Genomic DNA, 15,642 nt, shown 5'->3' with positions numbered 1-15,642 from the left:
AAGGTGGCACCGATGGGGACAGATAAGGCGGTACTGATGGGCACAGATAAGGTGGCACTGATGGCCACTGATAGGATGGCACTGATGGGCCCTGATGGGTGGCACTAATGGGTGGCGCGGATGGGTGGCACTGATGGGTGGCACTGATGGGCACCACTGATAGATGGCACTGATAGGTGGCACTGATCGGCGGCACCGATGGACACTGATGGACACTGGTAGGTGACACTGATGGGCATTGATAGGTGGCACTGATGTGAAGCACTGTTGTTGAGGCACTGATTGTGGGCGTTGATAGGTAGCACTGTGGGCATTGATAGGTGGCACTGTGGGCACTGATGGGCGGCACTGATGGACACTGGTAGGTGACACTGATGAGCACTGATAGGTGGCACTGATGTGAAGCACTGTTGTTGAGGCACTGATTGTGGGCACTGATAGGTGGCACTGTGGGCACTGATAGGTGGCACTATGGGCACTGATAGGTGGCACTGTGGGCACTGATGGGTGGCTTTGGTGGGCACTGGTAGGTGGCACTGTTGCCTACTGCTAGGTGGCACTGGCAGGGGGCACAGGTGGGCACTGAGGATCTGGCGGCAGCTCGCCGTGATCGGGACTGATGTCACTCTCACAGCCGCCGGTGATTGGCTTTTTTTTTTTCTCCTCACGCTGTCAGCGTGAGGAGAAAAAATAGCCGATTACCGGCTCTGTTGACATCACATGATCAGCTGTCATTGGCTGACAGCTGATCACGTGGTAAGGGGTCGGGATACTCCGATCTGTGATCCAGCGTGTTTCATAGACTCGCTGATCACAGAGCGTGCCGTGTGCGCCCTGCAGGGGGCGCGCAGGCCCCTTGGGCATGGGAGGAAGTCAATAGACGTACTCCCGGCAAAGCAGGTCCGTGCTGTAGCCGTCACTTGGCTATAGCGCAGATCTGAAGTAGTTAAAGACAAAGCTAAAGTCCCCTACATACGATCAGAAAATCAGACTAAAAATACCGCTTTCGAAGCGATTGTGCGATAATCTGATCGTTAGTACACAGCTCATCTGAAATTATCCGAAAGGACAAACAACATTTTTTTTTCGTACTTTAGTAACCTCTTCTTTTTAGATATGAGATTAGCATGCAAAAAAAAAAAGGATGATCATTCTGATAATCTGAACGTGTGTACCAGGCTTTAGTTTTTTTTTTTTGAGTCGGGTGGGTAGGGTTAAGGGTGGGATCGAGGGCGGGGTTGGGGGGTCAGTTAGGTAGGCTGTATGGGGCCCCATGGTTTCTAACAGCGGGCCCTGTCTATAACCCACTGGACCTCTGTCCTTTGTGGGTGGCCATTTATAGTACCTAGTGTTTAACATATCTCCCCAATTGGGGGTTATTGGAAGTGCTATTTAAAATCTCCTCTTCAGTCAGTAGCAGTACTATTTATTATCCCTCCCTCTAGTGGTCAGTGGCAGTACTATTTATTATCCCTCCCACTAGTGGTCAATGGCAGTACTATTTATTATCCCTCCCACTAGTGGTCAGTGGCTGTACTATTTATTATCCCTCCCACTAGTGGTCAGTGGCAGTACTATTTATTATCCCTCCCACTAGTGGTCAGTGACCGTACTATTTATTATCCCTCCCACTAGTGGTCAGTGGCCGTACTATTTATTATCCCTTCCACTAGTGGTCAGTGGCCGTACTATTTATTATCCCTCCCACTAGTGGTCAGTGGCTGTACTATTTATTATCCCTCCCACTAGTCGTCAGTGGCTGTACTATTTATTATCCCTCCCAATAGTGGTCAGTGGCTGTACTATTTATTACCCCTCCCACTAGTGGTCAGTGGCTGTACTATTTATTACCCCCGCTAGTGGACAGTGGCTGTACTATTTATTATCCCTCCCACTAGTGGTCAGTGGCTGTACTATTTATTACCCCCCGCTAGTGGACAGTGGCCGTACTATTTATTATCCCTCCCACTAGTGGCCAGTGGCTGTACTATTTATTATCCCTCCCACTAGTGGTCAGTGGCTGTACTATTTATTATCCCTCCCACTAGTGGTCAGTGGCTGTACTATTTATTATCCCTCCCACTAGTGGACAGTGGCCGTACTATTTATTATCCCTCCCACTAGTGGCCAGTGGCTGTACTATTTATTATCCCTCCCACTAGTGGTCAGTGGCTGTACTGTTTATTATCCCTCCCACTAGTGGTCAGTGGCTGTACTATTTATTACCCCCCGCTAGTGGACAGTGGCCGTACTATTTATTATCGTTTGGTAATGTTTTTTAAAATCCATATATATATATATATATATACACATATATATATATATATATATATATATATATATATATATATATATATATATATACACATCGCTATTAGTGATGAGTGACAGTGCTATTTAACATACTCTGCCCCCCCCCCCCCCCATGGTTGGTCAGTGCCCGTGCTATTTCTCATCACCAGGAGGTCAGTGACATGGTCTATTACTGTTACTTACCTGCTCTCTGAGCCCCGCCCCCTCTCATACCTGTACTGTGGGGAGACCCCGCCCCCTGTCGGTAAAGTATTTAGTTGAGCTCCGGCACTGAGCTCCCTCTGCAGTTCTGTGATGCTGCGGAGCCCCAATGTATTTGTCGGTACTTTTCACCATCATCTTTGCAAACTTCTGCAATGGAGGATTGCTTTCGCTTGGGACTCCCAGGGGCTTCCGATCGTCCAGACTGACAGAATATGGTAGGTATCGCTCTGGAGGCTTTCTTGTGTCCGAGCGCTGCGTGCTTCTATCAAGTTTTACAAGTTGTCATCTGTCTATGGCGGACTCCGTGTGTCCGATTGTCTGCGGGAGGGAGGGAGGGAGCCGGAATCCACTGTCCATGTCCGGTTTCTGCGGCTCGCTACATAAAACACTGCAGAAAACAACACTGCATCCAACACATAAAAACACTGCATCCCCCCCCCCCCCCATAAAACACTGCACCCCCCCGCATAAAAACACTGCATCCCCCCCCCCCACATAAAAACACTGTATCCCCCCCCACATAAAAATACTGCCCCCCCCACATAAAAACACTGCACCCCCCCCACATAAAAACACTGCATCCCCCCCCACATAAAAACACTGCATCCCCCCCCACATAAAAACACTGCATCCCCCCCCCCACATAAAAATACTGCATCCCCCCCACATAAAAATACTGCATCCCCCCCACATAAAAACACTGCATCCCCCTCCACATAAGAATACTGCATCCCCCACCCACAAAAAAGCATCCCCCCACATAAAAACACTGCACACCCCGCCCCCACATAAAAATACTGCATCCCCCACCCACATAAAAGCATCCCCCCACATAAAAATACTGCATCTCCCCCCACATAAAAACACTGCACCCCCCAATTAAAAAACACTGCACCCCCCCACATAAAAACACTGCACCCCCCCACATAAAAACACTGCACACCCCCCCCCCCCACATAAGAATACTGCATCCCCCCACATAAAAATACTGCATCCCCCACATAAAAATACTGCATCCCCCCACATAAAAACACTGCACCCCCCCACATAAAAACACTGCACACCCCCCCCCCCACATAAAAATACTGCATCCCCCCACATAAAAATACTGCATCCCCCACATAAAAATACTGCATCCCCCCACATAAAAACACTGCACCCCCCCACATAAAAACACTGCACCCCCCACATAAAAACACTGCACCCCCCCCACATAAAAACACTGCATCCCCCCCACATAAGAATACTGCATCCCCCACCCACATAAAAGTATCCCCCCACATAAAAATACTGCATCTCCCCCACATAAAAATACTGCATCCCCCACCCACATAAAAGCACCCCCCTCATAAAAACACTGCACCGCCCCACATAAAAACACTGCACCGCCCCACATAAAAACACTGCACCGCCCCACATAAAAACACTGCACCGCCCCACATAAAAACACTGCATCCACCCACATAAAAACACTGCACCGCCCCACATAAAAATACTGCACCCCCCCACATAAAAATACTGCATCCACCCACATAAAACTTTGCATCCCCCACATAAGAACATTGTGCAGCCCCACATAAAACACTGCACTCCCACATAAAATACTGCACCGCCCCACATAAAAACATCCCCACGTAAGAATACTGCATCCCCCCCCACATAAAATGCTGCATCCCCCCACATAAAACATTGCATCCCCCACATAAGAACATTGTGCAGCCCCACTTAAAATACTGCACCCCTCACATAAAACACTGCACTCCCCCACATAAAAACATCCCCACATAAAACACTGCACCCCCACATAAAATACTGCATCCCCCACATAAACCCCCCCCCCAAAAAAAAAATCACTACATCCCCCACATAAATACACTGCACCCCCTAAATAAAAACACTGCCCCCCCTCCATAGAAGTACTGCACCTCCCTCACATAAAACCACTGCTCTGCCTCCCCGTAAAACAATGAATCCCCCTGTTATTGGGTTTAGATATGTATGAGATATGTTATTAATATCAATAATAATTACTATTATTATTTACAGAAACAGTACAGCTTCTTGAACTTCTTCAGTTGTGTAAACTTGGCTTTACAAATTGGTGAATAATTGACTCTATTTATTAATACTGAATCCTAAACAAATAGATGACTATGTTATGCCGTGGTCCCGTTCAGCCTTTTTATTTAACCAGTTCCCCTCTAGGGCAATTTTTTTTCATTCTTTGCACACACCTTAAAATCAGCATTTTTGGGTAAAAATGAATTACAACCTCCAGAACATTATATATTATCTGAAGACGAGGACCTGTAGAATAATAAGGTGTTAGTTGCATTTTTTTTTTTTTTGTATAAATTGTATCTTTATTAAGATTTTTTCCAATATCAGAATATCATACAGGTAGTAAATGTCAAACCAATAGTACAGCGTAATAAGTACAGTCATTGAAAACACATATAACAAACGTCAAACCAGAAGAGTGATGTCTCAGTGCTACCAGTCCATCAAAACATAGGATGTTTACCATACAAAACCGGGGTGGGGGGTTAAGGGAGGGGAGGAAGGACCCAGGGAGTGGCTGAACAAACAAAAATATTATTTCACATGAAAGAAATAGTTACTCATTGGATCTAGTGTCAGTGGGGTCTCCAAGGCGTCCAAACTGAGAGGATCAGGGCGCCCCGGGGGGGACTCCACTTGGGGGGGGGGGGATTGGGGTGAGATAGGAACACCATGGGATCCCAAAAGAGACAGATTAATAGAAATGGGTGAGGATAGAGTTCAACATCTATACTTAAGGGGGTGCCACATAACCAGAGGATAATAGAACTGTTCCTGGGTTAAGCTCTGAGTGATCCCACAAGTCCCAAATTTGTCCTTGGGAACATAAGAGTGCAAATGGGATGAGCTTATCCAAGGTTACATCAGAGGATTTATATAGAAAATAGTGTTTAAATTGGAGGTAGGAATAGAATGATTGTTTAGGGATCTGATATTTACGCTGAAGTTCATTGAAAGGTAGGAGTGTGTGGGTGAGTGGATGTACCAAGTTTTGGAGCTGTAAAATTCCAGCCTGTGTCCATGGGAGCATTCGGGTATAAGAGAGGCTATCTGGGATGTCGGGATTAAAAAATACATTCAATAGGGGTGGACATGGCGAGGAAAGGGTGAATTGGCGGGAACATTTTTTCCATATGGAGAGGGTGAATAGCATCTGGTTTAAATAAAGGCCTCGAAGTTGTGTCATAGAGGCCTCTAGATCTGTCCAAATCATGGAACAGGGGTGAACCGGACTGGTGACACTCATTTCAATCTCCGCCCAAATGCTGGATGCCATTCTGGAAGACCAGGTGATAATCGATTTGAGGTGAGTAGCAAAATAATATTTAATAAGGTCTGGGGCTCCCAATCCACCTCTGGACCTAGGATCTAACACTACTGAACTGGCTATTCAACGGGTCTTATAGTGCCAGATAAAGTTGAGGAATGACCTCTGAGTGGCTTTGAGTTGGGACATGGGGACAGGGATTGGTAGGGGTTCAAATAGATAAAGGAGTCTCGGCAAAATAGACATCTTCAGGACTTTGATGCGACCCAAGAGAGAGATGGGATAAGTATCCCACTGTCGCAAGAGGCGGTCAATGTCACGGAAGAGTGGGGGAAAATTGGCCTGATAGAGGGAGGGGTATGATGGGGTGAGATGTATCCCTAAGTATTTAAGAGAATTCGGGCACCAGTGATAGGAATAGTTTTGTTGAAGGATGGCAAGATCTGAGTGTGGAATATGTAGTGGTAGGGCCTCTGTTTTGCTTGTGTTGATTTTATATCCTGAGAGAAGAGAGTAGAGCGTGTAAGTTCGGGAGAGAGGTGTGGGGTCTGGTCAGAGTCAGTAGAATGTTGTGTGCAAACAATGACAGTTTATACTCATTATGACGCACGGAGACTCCGCAAATGTCAGGGTGAGTGCGGATGGCTGTAGCTAGAGTTTCTAGGCAGAGGATAAAAAGTAGGGGGGAAAGCAGACATCCCTGCCTGGTTCCATTACTCAAAGAGAAAGAAGGTGATAGGTAGGATGATAGCTGTACTTGGGAGGAAGGATGGGAGTATAGGGCATGTCGTGCTGCTATAAAGGGGCCATCAAAACCATATTTGGAGAGTGTAGCAAACAAAAAGGGCCAACTGAGCCTGTCAAAGGCTTTCTGAGCGTCAAGGCTCAGAATCAAGGCTGGGCGGGACGTTTTGTTCAACAAATCTAATCAAATGAGGTCTATGGTATGTCTTGTATTATCTCCAGCATGTCTGGCTGTTACAAAGCCTACTTGGTCTTTATATATGAGTCTGGGTATTAAGTGAGAAAGTCGGTTAGCTAAGATTTTTGTAAATATTTTGTAGTCGGAGTTAAGTAAAGCAATGGGTCTGTAGTTGGCAGGGAGGGAGGGATCTTTACCGGGTTTCGGGATCACGGAGATGTGGGCATGAAGGAATTGGGAGTGAGGTTCAGTGCCTTGAAATAAGGCATTATAGAGAGAAATCAAATGTGGGCTTAAAATAGGTAAAAAGGTTTTATAATATGAGTGCCAGGGGCTTTTTGGGTAGGAAGATTTTTTATTACTTCAGCTAATTCCTCAGGGGTAATTGCAGAGTGCAGAGAAAGATGATCGGGGGATAGTTTGGGTATATGTAGTGAGTCAAAGAGTCAAATCTCTTCTGCTTAAAATCATAGTTAGGGTCAGTTTGTAGACAATTATATAATTTGTGGTAGAATTCTCAAAAAACTTTGGACATGGTGAGGGGGCAGTAAGTGGGAGTACCGTCAGTTTGTCTGAGGAAATCTGGGGACGAGATAGGAGGGTGAGATTTTAGTTTATTCACTAGCATTCTATGGGGCTTATTTGAATATTCATAAAATTTCTGTTTGGACCACAGGAGAGATTTGTCAATTTTTTTCAAATCTAGTGATCTAAGTTGATTACGCAGAAAAATAACGGCTCGGAGCCCAGCCACTGTGGGGGAAGACATCAAGAGTTTCTCAGCTTTGCGGAGTTTAGACAAGATAGAGGAGTGTTGGAACGTTGTATCTTTTTTCAAGCGAGAACCAGTGGCTATGCAATGTCCTCGAAAGACGGCCTTGTGAGCCTCCCATAGGGTGGAGGGCCCCGAGACCGTATCTACGTTAAGTTCAAAGTATTCAGTTAAGCTTTTTGAGAGGAGGTCCCTAGTTTCAGGGGTGTGGAGAAAGGGCTCGTTAAGACGCCAATAACAAGTTCTGGGGGAGGTGGAAGAAAGGGCAATATCTAGTTGTACGGAGGAATGATCCGACCAAGTTATGGGTTGAATTCTGAGGAGATCACATCGGGAAGGGAAATGAAGAAATGGTCTAATCTGGAGTAAAGTTGATGGGGGTGAGAGTAGAATGTGTATTGTTTGTGCGTGGAATGTTTAATCCTCCAGATGTCTAGGAGGTTTTTCCCTCTGATAAGCTTATGGAAGGATTTGGAGAGGCGGTCAGATGATGATGTTGTGGATGGGAATAACATGTGTCTGTCCTTACTGGAAGACATGGTCATATTAAAATCCTCGCCAATCACCAGAAAAGGCTGTGAAAATGTATCTAGAGTGTCAAACATAGTGGTAAGGAATTGAACCTGACCTGAATTAGGAGCATAAACATTTACTATGGTAAGAGATTGGGTGATAATGCACAGTCTAGGATGATAAATCTGCCCTGGGGGTCCAGGTGTGAGGATTTGACTCTGAATGGACAGGAACAATTGGTTAAGATTGCAACGCCTGCTTTCCCAGATGGGTCAGAGGCCATGAAGGATATTGGGAAATGTTTGCTAACAAATTTAAGGGATCCCCCAGGGCGGAAATTGGTCTCCTGGACCAAAATTACGTCAGTTTTGGAAGCTTTAAACTCTTTCAGAGCCAACCATCTCTTATGAATAGAGTTTAAACATTTTACATTGCAGGTAACAAATTTTAACGCCATATTAAACTAGTCTGGTAAATAGGCAAAAGGTAAACAGCGTAATATACAGTAGGTGAGGGATACCATGGTGTAATGATCATATAATGGGTAAGAGGTAGCATAACAACATTTAATATAGTAGTAGCATTGTGACAAAAATATACACAGTCCAAAAAGTGTATCAGTCTCAGGTCAAAAAAGGGGGCCTAAGGAAAAGAAAAATGAAAATGAAAATGAAAATAAAAGTAAAAATAAAAATTGAAAAAAGGCAAAAAAGAAAAAAGGAAAAATTTGTCTTTGTCAAAAAAAAGCCTGGGAGGCTGAAAGCCTCCAGGAAACCTAGGTCTGAACCTAGCGCTGGGAAGGGGAGCACGAGGTCCTCCAAAAATGTGGGACAGACGGTCCCCCCCCTCACATTCCAGATATCAAGGCCTGGGTCACAAAACAGGAACTATAGAACAAACTAACTTGTGAGCCAGGGTACCATAAAAACAGGCAGCACACCCCATGGGCAAGGGGTGAATGAATCTGTCACAGGAAGATGGACCAAACAGGAACCTCAAAGGGTCATGTAAAGTGGGAATCAAAGCCGTATCCAGATGACAGGGTCTTCAGGTCGGGAACCTAGAGGTGGGGCGCCTTTCAGGTGTGAGGTTGGCTTTGGATGACCTCTGTTGCACTAGGGTCCAGATGCGACTCGGAGCTGTCGGTGGCTTAGGGGTAGCAGGGAGCGGCAGAGGGTCCTCGTCTGGGAGCGGCGGAAAGCCAAGGTTACGTAGAAAGTTGTCACTTTCCTGGAGATCACGTAGTGAATACTGTATGCCTTCACGAGAAGCAGAGAGGCAAAACGGGAATCCCCAGCGATACATAACTTTGTGGGTTTGAAGGTGTAGTGTCAGTGGGCGTAAATTTCTCCGTCTGGCAAGGGTGATAGGTGAGAGGTCACTGAAAATCTGGATCTTAGACCCCTTGAAGTCCAATCTGGATTGGTTGCGGGTGGCAATAGTAAGTGCTTCTTTGCTGTCATAGTAGTGAAATCTGACAATCACATCTCTCGGATTGGCTCCAGCCAGGGGTTTAGGAGTGAGGGATCTGTGGGCACTGTCTAAACGCCAGGCTATGTCAGGGATATTAGGGGCCACCACATTGAACAGGCTTAGGAGGTATGAACGGATGTCTCTATCATCTATTGCTTCAGGTATACCTCTGATTCGCAGGTTCTTCCAGCGTTCCCTGTTTTCAAGGTCCTCCTGTTGTGCTTAGAGCTGGGTGACTGAGTGCTTCAGGGTGGCATTATCTTCTTCCAAGACTTGAACATATTGCACTAGTTAATCAAACTTGGACTCCAGTCTATCAGTGTGGTTTTAGTATTAGTATGTATCAGTATTAGTGTCTAAAACCTCTGCCGTTAGTGGGGGGATCCCTGTAAGGGCGTGGGGACAGTATCAAAGAGAGTACCTGTCATGGGCTCAGAGCGCTCCGGAGGGTCTTGTGCGCCGTCCTGGCTATTCGAGGCCGTGGATTAGGGCCTGTAAAGGAAGTGGTCCATGGTGGAGGAGGCCTGGGGCTGGAGGACTGCGGCGTAGGTCTGTCTCTGATCTCCAATCTTGCCCATGGGGTGCGCGGGCACTGCAGGAGACTAAGGAGGTGACTCCCATGGTTATCAGAGCTTCGGTTCGGTCAGCAGGAGTCCCGGGAAGGCGGCGGGGGGACGGAGCTCTAGTCTCACACGTCCGCCATATTCAGAAGCCACGCATACGCCCTGTCACACAATATTCATCAAAAATATATTTTAAGAAAAGATAATACATAAACATTTTTTTTTTAGTGCACACAAACACATTTGAATCTCCATTATTTGTACAAAATTAAAAGATCAGATATGCGTTGAGTAAATAACAAATATGTTCCAGGACCGGTATCGTGCTTTCTTGATGACTTTTCTGCCTGGCTACCCTACTTTCTCTCCTCTGAAATACCCACCATTATTCTTGGTGACTTTAACATTCCTGTCAATGTTAACAGCCCAACTACAGCTAAACTTCTCGACTTAACCTCATCTTTTGACCTAACCCAATGGACACATACTTCCACTCACTCCAATGGTAATACCCTTGACCTTGTATTCTCCCATCTCTGCAACCCTGGCAACCTCACCAACACCCCCTTTCCTCTATCTGATCACAACCTCATTACTTTCACTGTATCCTTGCCTCCAACCACCCATCCCCCCAAGCAGCAAACAATTACTTGTAGAAACCTTTGCCACTTTAACCCTTCTCTTCTCTATTCTGCTACTGACCATAATCTCTCCCCTGTCCTGTCCTGACCTGGCCACCTCTGTCTACAACAGTTCACTCTCATCACTAGATGCACTTGCTCCTCTAACCACATGCAGAATCAGGCCCCGACCGTTACAACCCTGGCAAACTGACAACACTAGAAATCTCAAGAGACAGTGCCGTGCTCTTGAACGACTGTGGCATAAAACCAAATGCCTGCAAGACTTCACCCTATATAAATCTGCCCTTCTAAAATACAATTCATGCCTCCATGCTGCCAAACAAGCCTACTTTGTCTCTCTTATTAATTCCTTGTCATCCAGTCCCCGTCGGCTCTTCTCAACCTTTAAAGGGGTTGTAAAGGTAAAAATGTTTTCACCTTAATGCATTCTATGCATTAAGGTGAAAAAACTTTTGACAGTACCGCCGCCCCCAGGCCCCCCGTTTTACTTACCTGACGCCTCGAATCTTCGCTGCTCGTCCTCGTCATCTTCATTGCAGCTCAGCCTGGTCGCTGATTGGCTGCAGTGGATGGATTGAAAGCAGCGCAGCCATTGGCTCGCGCTGCTGTCAATCACATCAGATGACGCGGCGCGCCAGGGGGCGGGGCCGAGTGATACAACGAGCGGCTATAGCCGCCGGCTGTATCACGGGAGCGCGCCCGCAAGCACTCACCACCATGCGAGGGAGCTCGCATTAAGGTGGTAAATGCTTGCGGGGAGGAGCTGAAACAGCCGCCGAGGGACCCCAGAAGACCAGGTTCGGGGCCGCTCTGTGCAGAACGAGCTGCACAGTGAAGGTAAGTATAACATGTTTGTTATTTTTAAAAAAAAAAAAAATTACCTTTACAACCCCTTTAACTCTCTGCTTCGTCCAACACCCCCTCTACCCACTAATTCACTCACTGCCCAAGAGATTGCCAATCACTTCAAAGACAAGATCGATTCGTGAGGACATCTCCACTGTGCGTACGTCTTTCCTACCCAACATACCTTGCCTAGCAGCACATTCAACACTCTACTCTTTTGAATTGGCTACTACAGAAGAGGTTACAAAAATTTTCTCGGATGCCCACCTAACCAATTGTCCCTTGGATCCTGTTCCTTCACAACTACTACGGTCATCCTCTTCTTCTATCCTATGCTCCCTCACCCACATCTTCAATCTCTCCCTCTCTAGGGGCATCATCCCCTCCCCTCTAAAACATGCGCAGATCACTCCCATTCTTAACCACTTGACAACTGGGCACTTAAACCCCCTTCCTAACCAGACCAATTTTCAGCTTTTGGTGCTCTCACATTTTGAATGACAATTACTCAGTCATGCAACACTGTATCTGTATGAAATTTTTGTCCTTTTTTTCACACAAATAGAGCTTTATTTTGGTCGTATTTAATCACCACTGGGTTCTTTATTTTTTGCGCTATAAAAGAAAAAAGACCGAAAAATCTGAAAAAAAAAAATTTTCTTCATTTCTGTTATAAAATTTTGCAAATTAGTAATTTTTCTTCATATATTTTGGCCCAAATTTATACTGCTACATATCTTTGGTAAAAATAACCCAAATCGGTGGATATTATTTGGTCTTTGGGAAGCGAATATCTGAAAATTGATCACAAGTACTGACGGCCTATCTAATTTCTTGAGACCCTAACATGCCAGAAAAGTAGAAATACCCCCCAAATGACCCCTTTTTGGAAAGAAGACATTCCAAGGTATTTAGAAAGATGCATGGTGAGTTTTTTGAAGTTGTCATTTTTTCCCACAATTCTTTGCAAAATCAAGTTTTTTTTTTTACTTTTTGTTTTTTTCACAAAATTGTCATATTAGCAGGTTATTTCTCACACACCGCATATGCATACCACAAATTACACCCCAAAACACATTCTGCTATTACTCCCGAGTACGGCGATACCACATGTGTGAGACTTTTACACAGCGTGGCCACATACATCAGGCGTTCTGGAGTGCCCAGGCCAATTCTGACATTTCTCTCCTACATGTAAAAATCATCATTTATTAGCTATAAAATTACATAGAACCCCAAAACATTATATATTTTTTTTAGCAAAGACCCTAGAGAATACAATGGCGGTCGTTGCAACTTTTTATCTCGCACAGTATTTGCGCAGCAATTTTTTTAACGCGTTTTTTTTGGGAAAAAAAACTGTTTTGTGTTTTACAAAAACCAAAACAGTAAATTTAGCCCAATGTTTTTGCATAATGTGAAAGATGAAGTTACGCCGAGTAAATAGATACCCAACATGTCACCTTTCAAAATTACACGCGCCAAACTTTGCTACTCAAAAATCCCCATAGGCGACGCTTTAAAATTTTTTACTGGTTACATGTTTTGAGTTACAGAGGAGTTCTAGGGCCAAAATTATTGCTCTCGCTCTACCGATCGCAGCGATACCTCACATGTGTGGTTTGAACACCGTTTTCATATGTGGGCGGGACTTACGTATGTGTTCGCTTCTGCATGCGAGTACACAGGGACAGGGGCACTTTAAAAAAATTTTTTTTTTTTTTATTGTTCATTTTACTTTATTTATTTTAGTTTGATGCTTTTTTCCCAAAAAAAAAAAAATTGACCACTTTTATTCCTATTACAAGGAATGTAAACATCCCTTGTAATAGGAATATGGCATGACAGGTCCTCTTTACAGTGAGATATGGGGTCAATAAGACCCCACATCTCACCTCTAGGCTGGGAAGCCTGAAATAAAAAAAAAAAACAAAAAAAAACGATCCTGGCTTCGATCGTAGTGGTGAGTCGGTAGAAGCACCGGAGGGCGGCGGGAGGGGGGACATCCCCTCTCGCCTCCCGTAAGAACGATCAAGCAGTGGAACAGCCGCTATGATCATTCTTATGGTGTAGGGAATCGCCGGCTGAAAAAGCTGATATCTGAATGATGCCTGTAGCTGCAGGCTTTATTCAGATATCCCCGCACAAAGTCAAGGATGTTGTATGACGGCCGGCGGACGGGAAGTGGTTAAAACACATTTTTTTTTTTTAACACAAAGTTGTCCATTTATACAATATTTCTAACACATAACATGTACATACCAAAAATGACACCCCAAAATAGATTCTCCTACTCCTCCTGAGTACGGCGATACCACATGTGTAAGACTTCCAGAGCCTGGCCACATACAGAGGCCGAGTACAGCCGAGCATGGCTGGGTACTGCGGGGGTATTGCAGAGTACTGCGGGGGTATTGCAGAGTACTGCGGGGGTATTGCAGAGTACTGCGGGGCATTGCAGAGTATTGCACAGCATTGCAGAGTAGTGGGGATGGCTGAGCATGGATGGATGGATGGCCGGATGTCTCTGTGCAGTGCTGTGGGCACTACACATCCAGCCCACAGCGCTGCAGCCATCCATCCCTCTCTCCGCTCACAGTGTACCGATCGGTACATAGGAGGGGAGGAGAGGAACCGGCATCATCATAAGACGCCGGTCTGTTTACATGTGATCGCGCCTTCATTTGACGGCACGATCACATGGTAAACGGCCGCGATCGGCAGCCATTTACTGGCATCCATGATGCGGACCCGGCGGTCACGGATGTGTTCGGGTGCGCGCCCCAGGGGGCGCGTGAGAGGGGAATTCTGGGAGGACGTCATATGAGGTCCTCCCAGAGTTAAGCAACCGCCCTGCAGCCGTCATTCGGCTATGGGCCGGTTGTTAAGTGGTAAAAAGCCCTCACTGGACCCTACCGACCTGAACAACTTAAGACCTATCTCATTGCTCCCATTCACCTCTAAACTTCTAGAACGCTTAGTCTACAACCGTCTTAGCTCCTAACTCCTACCTTTCGCTCGCAGCACTCCACGGAAACTGCCTTACTAAAACTCACTAACGATTTACTAACTGCTAAAACCAACAGCCAGTACTCCATACTCTTACTACTTGACCTCTCTGCGGCCTTTGATACCGTTGACCACCCGCTCCTTCTCAATAAACTACATTCCCTTGGCCTAAGAGATTCTGCTCTATCCTGGTTCTCTGCCTATTTATCACAGCGCTCATTCAGTGTCACCTACAACTCTGTCTCCTCCTCTCCATTGCCCCTTTCTGTGGGGGTCCCCCAAGGCTCGGTTCTTGGACCCCTTCTCTTCTCTATCTACACCTCCTCCCTTGGTCACTTAATAACTGCCCACGGCTTCCAATACCACTTATACGCTGATGACACCCAAATCTATCTATCTACTCCTCACCTCACTCCTTCAGTCTCCTCTCGCATTACTAACTTACTAACTGACATATCAGCATGGATGTCGCACCACTTCCTTAAACTAAATCTCTCTAAAACTGAGCTATTAATATCCCCCCCGCCCGTGTCCCCCTCCATGACTTTTCCCTCAAAATCAACAATGCAACCATTAGTCCCTCCCCTCACGCCAGGGTAGTAGGTGTAATCCTAGACTCTGACTTGTCATTTCAGCCTCAAATCCAATCGTTGTCAAAAGTTTTTAGAATTCACCTCCGTAACATCTCTAAAATTCGCCCCTTTTTAACAAATGAAACCACCAAGCTCCTCATTCACTCCCTTGTTATCTCTCACCTTGACTATTGCAACTCCCTTCTCATTGGCTTACCTCTCCATAGGCTATCCCCTCTTCAGTCTATCATGAATGCTGCTGCTAGACTTATCCACCTTACCAACCGCTCTGTGTTTGCCAACCCTCTACTCCAATCCCTATACTGGCTCCCAATCACCCAGCAAATTAAATTCAAAACACTAACCACAACATACAAAGCCATTCACTACTCTGCCCCGAGCTACATCACTAATCTTGTCTCCAAATATCACCCAAATCGACCTCTCCGCTCTTCTCAAGACCTCCTGCTTTCAAGCTCTCTC

The 15,642-nt window shown here is 45.7% G+C and overlaps 1 protein-coding gene across 3 annotated transcripts in view; it reads left to right on the top strand.

The window, feature by feature from the left end:
- SI (sucrase-isomaltase) overlaps nt 1-15,642 on the top strand; it is a 470,126-nt gene that overhangs the window by 70,074 nt on the left and 384,410 nt on the right. The window contains exon 1 of one of the 3 annotated variants that reach the window (XM_073626134.1): nt 2,553-2,732. The exons of the other annotated variants lie outside the window; for them this stretch is intronic. Coding sequence (XP_073482235.1) covers nt 2,624-2,732 — 109 coding nt within the window. The 5' untranslated portion in view covers nt 2,553-2,623. Of the gene's footprint in view, nt 1-2,552; nt 2,733-15,642 lie in introns of those variants that run through there. 3 annotated transcript variants of the gene reach the window in all.

Source organism: Aquarana catesbeiana, linkage group LG04, assembly GCF_042186555.1.
Source record: "Aquarana catesbeiana isolate 2022-GZ linkage group LG04, ASM4218655v1, whole genome shotgun sequence".
In the NCBI taxonomy this organism is placed as follows: domain Eukaryota; kingdom Metazoa; phylum Chordata; class Amphibia; order Anura; family Ranidae; genus Aquarana; species Aquarana catesbeiana.
The sequence above is the reverse complement of the archived record's forward strand: the minus strand, read 5'-3'. Positions and strand labels throughout refer to the sequence as shown.